The sequence below is a fragment of the Pelophylax lessonae genome (genome assembly GCF_965119305.1).
Source record: "Pelophylax lessonae genome assembly, chromosome: 9".
NCBI classification, from domain to species: domain Eukaryota; kingdom Metazoa; phylum Chordata; class Amphibia; order Anura; family Ranidae; genus Pelophylax; species Pelophylax lessonae.
Window position 1 is genome coordinate 78,749,702 of NC_138776.1, and position 13,519 is coordinate 78,763,220.

The 13,519-nt window shown below is 40.1% G+C and overlaps 2 protein-coding genes across 2 annotated transcripts in view; both read right to left on the minus strand.

Annotated features, from left to right (window-relative positions):
- The window catches only part of LOC309564224 (alpha-2-macroglobulin-like protein 1), a 368,264-nt gene that overhangs the window by 121,222 nt on the left and 233,523 nt on the right, over nucleotides 1-13,519 (minus strand). The gene's annotated exons all lie outside the window — the stretch shown is intronic.
- Nucleotides 1-13,519, minus strand: part of LOC309563300 (pregnancy zone protein-like) — a gene marked incomplete at its 3' end in the record, with an annotated part of 120,450 nt that overhangs the window by 97,123 nt on the left and 9,808 nt on the right. Inside the window, exons 2-4 of the mRNA XM_082267702.1 lie at nucleotides 8,345-8,528; nucleotides 5,558-5,741; nucleotides 724-776 (exon numbers count right to left, since the gene is read on the minus strand). Coding sequence (XP_082123828.1) covers nucleotides 724-776; nucleotides 5,558-5,741; nucleotides 8,345-8,528 — 421 coding nt within the window. The remainder of the gene's footprint in view (nucleotides 1-723; nucleotides 777-5,557; nucleotides 5,742-8,344; nucleotides 8,529-13,519) is intronic.

Here is a 13,519-nt window from a genome sequence, read left to right on the forward strand (position 1 = left end):
ACGCCGGCTTCAGCTGCCCACAAGAGAGATGGAAACGCTGTGGAAGAAATTTTATAAGTAAGTATTTCTTCTTGCAGGTAAGTGCGAACCGGGAGAGATCAGAGGCTAGCCATTGTGGAATGTGCTAGCCCTGACTGTCCCGGGGGGTATGTTTATTGAAAAATGGTTTCTGTGCCCGGAACTCCACTTTAACTGATTTCCTCTTATATTGGATCTAATTTATGAGTTGGTAGGAACATTTGATTGTGTGATTCATTGTAATACAGTGAATACATGTGAATGGGTCTCTGTACACTGTAAAGCACTGTGTAACATAATAGTGCTATATAAATATGAGAATCAACAAGTACTGACTCTCCTGGACTGCTATCCACTTTATAATGTTGAATTAATCAACCAGTTCTGCTACACCTGGAAATTCAGATTTGCTATCAAACCATAACACTTGGGTGAGAATAGAAATGCAGACTGACTGATGACCTGCTGTTTCTGCGATATTACAGCTGTATATCAATGTCATGCTTCTGATTTCCATCACTCAAAGAAAGGGTCCCCAACTATGTCAAAGAAAATGATAGAGAAGAAGATTTGGCACAGGCACAATCATATCCTAAAGAAGCAGCTGATCTTGTAAACAGTTCATTATATTTTATATCTATATGTAAATTACTCACAGCTGTGATTCTCCGTTACCCTATCCCGTCACCTGGTTTCCCAACTCACCTTAGTATCTGCAGGTTCAAAGTTTGCATTCAGTGAGACGATTCGAAATTTCACTAATAAAAAAAGAAGATAATTTAACTGAATAATACTGAATATTACTGCCCATCGAACAGTTCCATTAATTTTTTGGTAAATTATTTGGCCAATTCTTTGAACCCAATTAGACTTATTCTTCAAGGCAAACAGCATTGTACAAAGTGTCATAATCCATGACAGCTAGTGAGAAACTATTTTTCAATCATTTAGCTTCTGTAAAGTGTGATCTGGTTGGTTAGAATGGGTCATTCACATTTACAGCTCATGGCACTTCTTTACTCTTTTAGATAAACTCAATAAAGAATGACCAGGCCATTTTTATTTTGTTATCATTTTTCCTTAGAGCTTTTGTTGTTAGTTAAAGACCACCCCAAACCATACATTGTTTGAAGCAGAGTAATTATATAATAAAAAGTTGGTGCTACTGAATTTGTAGGTCCTGTGATAGTTGTGCACATGTTTACCAAAGTGATACAATGCGAGGCAACAGGTCACAATGAACTGTTGTGCATATAGTTTAATGTATGAAGGTTTTACAAAAATAAAAACACAATAAACACCAGTGCATGCAGTATGTATATAGCGTATTTGTGGGGGACTAAAGGGGAAAAATTGTGAGGCACTTTGTACAGTTGAGCTAAAAAATTTGCACACCCTGGCAAAAATCATGACATTTTGGCATTGATTTTGAAAATATGACTGATAATGCCAAAAAAAAAAATGTGTTTTATTTAGGATAGTGATCATATGAAGCCATTTATTATCACATAGTTGTTTGGCTCCTCTATAAATAATATGGGTGAGTTCAGTCCCCTTGGTGGCTACTCAGCACTTAAGATTTAACTGTGCCACATCCTAAATATAACATGTTTTGAAACTCAAAGGGCAAAATAATGGACTTTATAGGCACATAGGTATATACAATTTAAACAATTTATTGGTCTACATTAAAAATGTTGTATAGAAGGTACGATCATAAAAAATAGAAAACATTTTTGAAAATAACTATTGAACAGACTGTGGATTCCCCAGAGGATAGAATATCATTTATAGTATATATATATTATTTGTTGCAGTTGTATAATACATCGACATATACCAATCCTCGAGATACTGGGGTATCACTTGTGCTCATGTATTTCTGCTCTACATGTTTCGCGACATATTATCACTTCTTCAGGAACGAATAGGAAGAAATAGATTTGCAATAACTCCTGAAGAAGCAATAATATGTCGCGAAACATGTAGAGTGGAAATACATGAGGACAAATGGTACCCTAGTATCTCGAGGATTGGTATATGTTGATTTATTATACAACTGCAACAAATACTATATATACACTATATATGATATTCTATCCTGTGTGGAATCCACAGTCTGTCCAATCATTTTTTTAAAGGGTTTTTTTCTATTTTTTGATTGTACCTTCTATACAACATTTTTAATGTAGATCAATAAATTGTTTAAATTTTATATATCTACTTGCCTATGAAGTCCATTATTTTGCCCTTTGAGTTTCAAAACACGGCTCCGCTTTAAATCATAATGATAAAAGAAATCACTCAAATGCCCCAGATCAAAAGTTTACATAACTGGAGTGTTTGCCTTGGTAAATACACACAATGTGACACACACTGGATAAAATGGCAATTGAAGGTTAATTTCCCTGTGGCTGTTGCTTTTTAAATTGCAATTAGTGTTTGTGTATTAATGGCCAATGAGTTTGTTAGCTCTCACGTGAATTCACTGTGCAGACTAGATACTGAGGCATGGGGAGCAGAAAATAACTGCCAAATGTCCTGTGGAACAAAGTGAAGGGACTTTATAAAGAAAGAAAAGAATATGAAAAAAGATATCCAAAGCCTTACTTTTTCCAGTAAGTATTATTCAACCATTAAAATACAGGGATCTCTTGATACCAAGCCAAGGTGAGGTAGACCAAGAAAGACAGCAGGTGTGGACTGACTGGCTGCATTCTGCCCCACGTGGCAGATGCTGTCGGCATCTTCCATTATGCATATTGCTCGTCTACCGCTGCCTTACTTAAAGGTGGCTGCGGTCAGGTGAGTTTTTCCACTGGGTCTATTTCTCTTGCTGTACTTTTCTACAATATTTTGTTACTGCCAGACTTGGACACTGTGTGTTCACTGCCCATCACTGCACCTAACCCACAAGCCAGTGTGAAGAATATTTTTCATTCATTGGGTTATACACTGCTCAAAACAATTAAAGGAACACATTAATCAGAGTATAGCATCAAGTCAATTAAACTCCTGGGATATTAATCGGGTCAGTTAAGTAGCGGAGGGGGTTGTTATTCAGTTTCAGCTGCTTTGGTGTTAATGAAATTAACAACAGGTACATTAGATGGGCAACAATGAGACAACCTCCGAAACAGGAATGGCCACTGACATTTTTTTTCCCTATTCATCTTTTCTAACTGTTTTCAAAAGTTTTGCATTTGACTAGGGTCAGTGTCACGACTGGTAGCATGAGGCGATACCTTGATCCTATAGAAGTTGCATAGGCAGTCCAACTGCTCCAGGATGACACATCAATGCGTGCCATTGCCAGAAGGTTTGCTGTGTCTCATAGCACAGTCCCAAAAGCATGGAGATTTCAGGAGAAAGGCAGTTACTCAAGGAGAGCTGGACAGGGCCATAGAAGGTCCTTAATTAATTACCAGGACTGGTATTTGCTCCTTTGTGCAAGGAGAAACAGCATGAGCACTGCCAGAGCCCTACACAATGACCTTCAGCAGACCACTGGTGAGAATGTCTCTGACCAAACAATCAAAAACAGACTTCATGAGGGTAGCCTGAGGGCTGTTGTCCTCTAGTGGGCCCTGTGTTCCCCGGCCGGCACCATGGAGCTCGATTGCCATTTGCCATTGAACACCAGAATTGGCAGGTCAGGCACTGGTGCCCTATGCTTTTCATAGATGAGAAACAGGTTCACCTTGAGCACATGTGACAAACGGGAAAGGGTCTGGAGAAGCCGTGTAGAAGGTTATGCTGCCTGTAACGTCGTTCAGAATGACCGGTTTGGTAGTGGGTCAGGGATGGTCTGGGGAGGCATATCCGTGGAGGGATGCACAGACCTCTACAGGTTAGACAATGGCACTCTGACTGCCATTAGGTATCGGGAAATCCCTGGACCCATTGTCAGACCCTACGCTGATGCAATGGGTTCTAGGTTCCTCCTGGTGCATGACAATGCCTGGCCTCCAGAGATGTATAGTAACGAAGTAGAACTACTTAAGTACTGTACTTAAGTACCGAAATGCGGTATCTGTACTTTCCTAGAGTAGAATTTTTTTCTCCTACTTCTACTTTTACTTCACTACATTTTTTCGATGATTTCGATACTTCTACTCAAGTATTTTTTTTTTTTGTGCTGCATAGTTACTAGTTACTTTTAAAAAAATTACCACTGCCAGAACAGTAGATGGCAGGTTGCATAAAGCTCAAAAAAATGTGTATAATGTCATTTGTAAATCAGCGCATACGAAAATAAAGGCTGTGTATAATAAAAGCTGCTATACCAAATCTTTCCAATAAAAAGAAAATATGAAACAAACAAATAAATGGTGCTACAGCGCTTAAAGTGCATCAAGAAACTACTAACAAACACAGGTTAATCATTTGAATAAATCATTTGAAATAATAAAAACAATATGATGTTCAAACTTTTGACTTATTTCTTTAATAACTACATAACACAGTACTTGTACTTCTACTTTCAGTACTTGAGTAGAATTTTTTTTTCAAAACTACTGGTACTTTTTACTTTTAGTACTTAAGTAGCAAATTTTTTGAAAAAACTACTTGCAATACTTAAGTAAAAAAAATGTTGAATACTTTAGTACTTCTACTTAAGTAACTTTTTCTGCGAGCACTTCCACTTCTACTCAAGTAATTTTTTGATCGAGCACTTGTACTTTTACTCAAGTAGAAATTTCGAGTACTTTATACAAGTCTGCTGGCCTCATGTGGCAAGAGTATGCAGCTAGTTCCTGGAGGATGAAGAAATTGATACCATTGAATGGCCCCCACGCTCGCCTGACCTAAATCCAATAGAACACCTCTGGGACATATGTTTCAGTCCATCCGACGCTGCCAGGTTGCACCTCAGTCTGTTCAGGAGCTCAGTGATGCCCTGATCCAAATCTGGGAGGAAATACCCCAGGCCACCATCCGTCGTCTCATTAGGTGCCCCGACATTGTCAGGCATCAAGCACGTGGAGGCCATACAAACTACTGAGTACCATTTTGAGTTGCTGCAATGATATTTCAGCAAAATGGACTAGCCTGCTGCATCATTTTTTCACTTTAATTTTTGGGGTGTCTTTGAATTCAGCCCTCTGTAGGTTGATCATTTTCATTTCCATTAAACGATGTGGCATCCTTTCATTCCTAACATGTTACTCAGTCCATATCAGTATAGATATCCAGCATGATATTTTCCCCCCATTAAGATCTGGTTTCAAAGTGTTCCTTACATTTTTTTTGAGCAGTGTATAGGCAGATAGGAAAGGGAAACACAGACTACTATCTGCAGGGACTCTGAGGTGTACACAATAAAATACCAAAGAGACTGCAGTTTGGGCACCAGGGGGATTATTCAATTCTTCAAAGCAAACAGATATACAGTAAATGTGGGCTGGTTAATCAACTTAGCTCACAAATGGCTTGCAAACATTCTCATATACACCAACACTTTTGGCAAATGCCACAGTTTCAAATCAAAGCTAATGTACAGTATATGTATGCCATCTCTTCCAAATCTTAGTGTTACCAGTCTGTCCAGGCTTGTATACAGATTTGTCAGTCTGGATCAAGATTTGTGTAGCAGCGTCCATCTTCTTAGGTTTCAGAGCTACTGTTCGTTTTTCACGTATGGTCTCCCCAGAATTCTTGATGATAACTTCAAGTTCTGTGTTTTCAGGACTGAACATGGTCACTAAATAATCTGCAGGTAGCTTTGGGACCTGCAATTTGATGAAAAAAATATAACACTTTACTAAACGTATGAGATAAGTTAAGAAAAGTTTGTGCTCATGTATTTCTGCTCTACATGTTTCGCGACATATTATCACTTCTTCAGGAACGAATAGGAAGAAATAGATTTGCAATAACTCCTGAAGAAGCAATAATATGTCGCGAAACATGTAGAGTGGAAATACATGAGGACAAATGGTACCCTAGTATCTCGAGGATTGGTATATGTTGATTTATTATACAACTGCAACAAATACTATATATACACTATATATGATATTCTATCCTGTGTGGAATCCACAGTCTGTCCAATAATTTTTTTAAAGGGTTTTTTCTATTTTTTGATTGTACCTTCTATACAACATTTTTAATGTAGATCAATAAATTGTTTAAATTTTATATATCTACTTGCCTATGAAGTCCATTATTTTGCCCTTTGAGTTTCAAAACGCGGCTCCGCTTTAAATCATAATGATAAAAGAAATCACTCAAATGCCCCAGATCAAAAGTTTACATAACTGGAGTGTTTGCCTTGGTAAATACACACAAGGTGACACACACTGGATAAAATGGCAATTGAAGGTTAATTTCCCTGTGGCTGTTGCTTTTTAAATTGCAATTAGTGCAAGTATCTCAAACCTCAGCTGGCCAGACACATTATGAGATCAATTAACTCCAACATGGTTAGAGGAATGTCAGATTTCGGATACTGTATTTAGTATTGAACAGTGTTTGAATCTGATAGGGTGTTAGGGCTGTTTGGATGAGAATTTTTGGACCAGCTCGTTCAATAAAAGAAACGGAGGGGGGGGGGGTCACTTCAAGCTCTGGGTCACAAACCTTAGGAAAAGCCTACTTAGGACCATAAAATTTCAGTGGCGGGATATCTTTGCCAAACTTCTGGGTTCTGTCCAACTACCACAGACACTGCCAGGCCAAACTTTGTCAAGTATGCCCCAGGGGCATTCATAAAGACTTCACAGGTAAAAGAGATAATTTTTTGAGATGAAACTTGCCTTTTATTAGAGTAAAATTATCTAGTTCATTTTCCACTGAAAAGTGAAAGCAACTACAGTGTGTTAATAGGACAAATCATTCTCAGGTCTTGTTTACACTTTCAGTTGGGGGGAACAGGAATAGGATTGATAACTACCCAAATGTGGATTTCCCTTCACTTCTATTTCTCTAAGAATAATCATCATGAAAAATAATGAATTAAAGGATTCCCCAAAATGTACAATCATTGAGTAATCTGTAAGTCTGTAATAAAAAGACATTAAATGGATCAGGAGATGATTTAACCATTTAACCATTTAATCAGTACTGGGCACTTTCACCTCCTTTCTGCCCAGGCCAATTTTCAGCTTTCAGTGCTGTTGCAAACATATTACACTGTACCAAATTACATTTTTATCATTTTGTTTTTTAGACAGATAGAGCTTCCTTTTGGTGGTAATCGCCACTAGGTTTTTATTTATTGCTATACAAGTGAAAAAAGACCAAACATTAGTGGTTTTTCTTCTTAACTGATATGCATTGATAGGATGCACTAATGGGCAATGATAGGCTGCATTGAGGTGGCACTAATGAGGCAGCACTAATGGACACTGATGAGGTGGCACTGATGGGCACTGATGAGGCGGCACTAAGAAGCACTGATGAGGAGGCACTGGTAGGTGGCAGTGATGGGTATTGATAGGAGGCAGTGATGGGAACTGATAGGCTGCACTGATGGGGCAGCAATGATTATCAGGGCACTTATGATCAGTGCCCTGATTGTTAGTGTAAATGATGTGCTGACAGGCTTGCTGTTAGCGGCTCTCCTTTCCTCCCACAGACAAAGCGTGGGAGGACAGGACTGCTGATAACTGGCAAGTTAGATCTGATCACATAGTAAAGGGCCGCTGTGATTGGACCTTTACCCTGATCTGTGATAAACTGTGTCTGAAAGACTTAGCGTTTACAAAGCAAGTGCAATGCGCGCCACAAGAGGCACGCAGAGGGCGGGTTTCTGGGTGGACCTCTATGGACGCCCTCCCAGAACTGAACGACTGGGCTGTTGCCATCTTTAGACTATAGCGCGGTCGGCAAGTGGTTAAAGTGGGAGTCTGTGGCTCTGTTAGAGAGATTTACCCTCACTTTCTTTCCATTTAAACATGTCTGAGCAGACAGGAAGTGTGGGGAATTTTCCAACAACGCAGGCAGAAATAAAAATTCTTGACTTTAGAAGAGTAGAATACTATTAGAACTCCTAACATTTTTTTTTGTTTGTGTCTCCGTGGAAAATTATCTATTGCTTGTTAAAACTCTTTTTTAACTTAATGAAAAAAAGGTAGAATGCCTGTAGGAATTGTAATGTCCACATGATGACATACAGTATATCCCAACTTCCTGGGTTGTCACTGGGACAGGGAATGAGCGGGATGGGGACAAAGACTAAAATAAAAGCACATTTTAGTAGGAGAGGAATGGTAGAAACCCTATTATTTTTAATGCATGTGGTTTCTTCATTGGGGAGATTGTACTGTCCTTTGTCTGGATAAATAAGTGTAACGCCATGAGAACTACAAAACTGTTGGGATACCATGATTGGAAGACAGGTGAATACAGGATTCTCTGGAATGGTCTTCTCTACCAACAATTTGGTATTTCCTCTTGATAAAAGAAAGACTTGAAGTTGGCCTGAACCTTGCATTCCCTCCATATGCAAGCATGCAAGTTCGGGATGCTCTGATTGAAGTGAACTAGGGAAAAAAAAAGCATAGCGCCTACAAAAGAAGAAAAAAGACAAAGCATTATTATTGGTGTCATTTGTGAATCTAGACTTTCTGCTGCCTCAACCGTACACTCAAAAGAATACACTGTTTTTAAGTACTTAGTGCTAACACAATACAGTAGGGATGTTTATCAATCCTTTAGCACAGCTAGGCATAGCTAAACAGGAGCAACAAGTCACATCACAGAGCATAGATTGCTATACTGCACTTGTTTTCATGAGTTGATGCACATTTTGGCAAGTTGTGACAACATCTTATTTAAAAAGAATGGGCTGCAGTACATTACAACACACCAAAAAATGGTGTAGGCCTTTTTTTTTTCTTTCAGCACAGCACATTACACGGGACGCCATGTGTTATGTTGAACTACAGCGCACGTGCATTTTAGCGGTGCATTGGGATGCAATTCAACATGGTAGTCACCACAGCTCACCAACACACATACTTTATCAGCTTATTTCATACATTCCTCCATCAGTTGTCAGTTGCTCTAAAGTAGCAAGCTCCAGGACAAGGTCATCCAATCAAGGCAAGGACACCAAAGTTCTCCCCCCATTTCCCTAGCTTTAATTCAACACTGACCTTGGGGATATTTACTAATGTAAAGGTGGGGGGTAACTTTGGGGGGGTCCTCATGCCTTTTAACTTTTCTCTGTAAATGTCACTTTTGATGAAAATGGCATGGGGGATCCCCCAGAATTCAATACCAATGGATTTTGAGCAGGAATCCCACCTAAAAATGTGTAGGGCTCCCCCAAAAATCCAATACGAGACATCATCCGTTCAGGTGTTCAGCGAACACACTCACCTCCTCATCCTCTGTCACCCAAGCTGATACTAGTTCACAGTCCACTGCAACTGCCAGAGCATTTGCAATGTGCTTGGAGGGATGTTTGCACAGTGCACCGTGCATTCTAGGGCCCTAAGTGGATGAAGCAATGCACCTGCCTGCTGGTCAGGTGCAAGGCTTTGCCCAATCAGGGCACAGAGCACTGCCAGAGCCCTGTTTTGACAAAATCATGATGACTTTACCCAATCATGGCTCAGTGCTCATAGTCCCACCCCACACTATAAAAGGTTCCTTCCCACAAGAAACTTGTGCAGTGTGTTGTTGGAGTGGAGATAGATAGAGCAGGGCTCAGTTAGCTACTAGCTAGTTAGTGTGTTATTGTCACTCTAAGTGTAGAATGTGAGTGTGGTGTTAATATAGTGTGAGTATAGTGTGAATATAGTGTAGCATCAGTGTAGTGTGAGTATAGTGTAATGTCAGTGTATTGTGAGTATAGTGTAGTGTTAGTGTAGTGTGAGTGTAGTGCAGTGTTTAACTAAATATTACATTTAATGCTGTATACAGTGCTGTATATGCCTTTTTTTTATATAGTCACATAGTAGGTGAGGTTGAATAAAGACAATAGTCCATCCAGTTCAACCTGTGTAGGTGTGTGTGGCCGTAATCACCTCCCATACCCCTGAATGTTTTGATCCTTGAGATGTACATCCAAGAGTCTTTTAAAAGTAGCCATACTCCCCGCAGTAACTACCATTTGTGGTAGAGAATTCCACAATCTAGTAGCCCTTACTGTAAAGTACCCACTGCGTAGCCTGAGGTTAAAACGCTTCTCCTCTAAACGCATTGTATGGCCTCGTGTCCTCATAAATTCCTTGAGACTGAATCATTTGTTTTCTATTTTGATATCCCCATTGAGGTATTTATAAATTGCTATCATGTCCCCTCTCAGGCGTCGCCTCTCCAGGGAGAATACATCAAGCAATTGTAAGCGCTCTTCATAATTAAGGTCCTCCAAACCCTAATCAGTTTAGTTGCCCTTCTCTGGACTCTTTCCAGCTCCAACACATCCCTTCTGAGGACTGGCGAACCAGAACTGGACAGAATAAGCCAGATGCGGTCTGACCAGTGTTTTATAAAGTGGAAGGATTATAGTTTTATCTCTGGAAAACATTCCCTTCTTTATGCATGCTAATATTCTGCCGGCTTTTGCAGCTGCAGCTTGAAATTGCATGCTATTGCTAAGTCTATCTTGTACTAAGACCCCCAGATCTTTCTCCATTTTTTTCTGGAAAACATCCCCTTCTTTATGCATGCTAATATTCTGCCGGCTTTTGAAGCTGCAGCTTGACATTGCGTGCTATTGCTAAGTCTATCTTGTACTAAGACCCCCAGATCTTTCTCCATTTTTGATTCCCCCAGAGGTTTCCCCCCTAAAGTGTATTGTGCTTTTATGTTTTTTGTCCCCAAATGCAATACCTTACAATTCTCCACATTAAACCTCATTTGCCATGTAGTTGCCCACTCTACAATTTTGTTTAGGTCATTCTGTAAGATTACTGCCTCACTATGTGAAGGTATTGCCCTGCTTAATTTTGTGTCATCTGCAAAAACTGAAATCGAGCTACTGATCCCGTCCTCAGTTCTATTTATGAATAAATTGAACAAGATTGGTCCCAGGACTGAGCCTTGGGGGACCCCACTTTCCACCCCAGACCAGTCTGAGTATGCGTTATTTATTGCCACCCTTTGGACACGCCCCTTTAACCAGTTCCGTATCCAAGAGCAAACCTTGTGGTCGATGCCTACAGACCGTATTTTATATATTAAAATCCAGGTACACCACATCCACAGGTCTCCCCCTGTCTAGCTTACAGCTCACCTCCTTGTAGAATGTTAACAGATTGGTTTGACAAGAACGCCCTTTAGTAAACCCTTGCTAATTACTGCTGATGATGTTGTTCTCTTTAGCAAACTCTTGGATATGGTCCCTTATCATCCCTTCAAGAAGTTTACATACTATTAAGGTCAGGCTTAACGGCCTATAATTTCCCGCGGTATGCCTCTTCCCTTTTTTGAATATCGGTATCACGTTAGCTTTCCTCCAATCACCAGATACAGTTCCTGTCAAAATACTATCAGCAAAGATCAGGAACAGTGGTCTAGATATAACCTTACTGAGTTCTTTAAGTACTCTCGGATGTACGCCATCTGGGCCTGGTGATTTACTTGTGTTAATTTTATCCAGCCTTTCTGTTAGCCATAGCGGCAAGTCCAGTGAAGTACTAACCCTCCTTTTCCTGGTTGCTGTTTCTTTTTTTTTTTTTTTTGGTCCCCTGCCAGTCTCCTTTTTTTTTTGTCAGCCACAGTTTTTCTTACTACAACGCTGGTGTTCCCCCTTTTTTTGTAATTTTTTACTTTTGTAAAGTTTTTCACTTTCTGTCACTGGCAGTCCTCAATTTAAAGTGCATCAAACACCACTTTTCATTTAATAAGTGCATCCAATCACCCATTTCCTATTATCTATTACATTTGGGTAATAAGTCCCCCATAATGCCTGGGATCCCAACAAGAAGAGGCAGATGTTCCTATGCCACTATGAGGGGCCAGCAGCCTCTATGTCTACAGGCAAAGGTGTATGTGGTCCGTCCTCAGGCAGGGCACGTTTGTCTCTGTTTAATGATGTTGCCTGTGCTATCCAGCCACAGCATGCAGAGGAAGTGGTGGACTTGCTTATTAAACCATCCCCATCCTCTTCATCCTCTGTCACCCGAGCTGATACTAGTTCCCAGTCCACTGCAGCTGCCGGAGCAGCCTATTCTGCCTTCTTTCCACAGCTACTCCTGCCATAGCCGAACCATCATGCATGGAGAAGTCAGCTGAATTATTTGACCACAGCATCAGCCACTTGCTTGAGGATGCACAGACATGACTTGATTCTGATGTTGGTTCCGAAATTAAGGAAAGGAGTAACATGAGCCTACAGAGAGGGGAGAACACTAATAAACAACAAATTGGCAGTCATGTTCCCCTAGCTGCAGCATATTGCCAAGTTGGCCCCAGTGATGAGGGTGAAGGGGATGATGATGATGAGGTCACTGACTCAACTTGGGTGTCTTATTAGAGCAGAAGAGGAAAGTGAGGAGGGGGAGGCACAACCCCAATGATGCAGGATGTCCTCTAGAGGCAGCCATCCTGGAACAGTAGGGAGAAGTCACACCAATCCATCAGATTGTAGTGCTCTTATCTCCCGACCCACTTCCTAACATTACTGTTAAGAACAAAGTCCAATCCTGCGTTTGCCAAGGATAACTGTGAAGGGTTATGGTGTGAAGGCACCACCAACATCCAAGCCCCGCACCTGTTACTTCTATCCAAAGTCTGCAAAAGAGGCATCAGACTTTATCTAAAAAGATTGTTAATCTTGGCCTGAGTGTACTACAATTTGACTTCTTCACATAAGGCATGCTCACTGTGGTGCAAAACTTTTTATTTGTATCCAAAGTCTGCCAAAGAGACACCAGAATTAATCTAAAAAATCTCCAATCTTGTTCCGAGTGAACTAAAATGTGGTTTCATTATTCAGTCTGGCTCCCCAAGCCGGTGTTTACAAAATAAAGAAAGCTTGCAGGGAAAATCAATTTAAATGTAATATTTTATCTTTATATACTAGTATGTCAGTTTTGTTGCAGCAGGTTCTATACACGGTACAGATGGGCCGCTTTGATGGGCAGACTAAGAGGACCCCCCCAGGCACTATATTTAAAGGAATTTTTCATTGTTAGTGTTTCACTTTAAACAATGTTTTTTTAAATTTTTTTTCCATTGATACATGTCCCCCAGGGCAGTACCTGGACACCCATACCCTTTTTATGGCTAATACCTTGCATATAAGCCTTAAAAATGGGGACTTTTGATTTTTTTAGTTTGGGTCCTATAGCTCTAGGCTTCATTCACATCAATGAGTTTTTTCATGCTGTTTGCAGAAACGCAGGACATTTTTTTTAATATGGGTTCCTATTTTTGTGCCTCTGTGTTTTTGGAAAGGGTCAGGGACTTTTTAAAATGTAAAACTGTGCTATTTTGCATTTTTGGTTCAATGGACTTCAATGAAGAAGCTACAGAAAAGCATGTAGTGCGTTTTTACCACGATTTTTCTACGACGTTGCTGCAATTTTTTTATTTAAATCTGCCC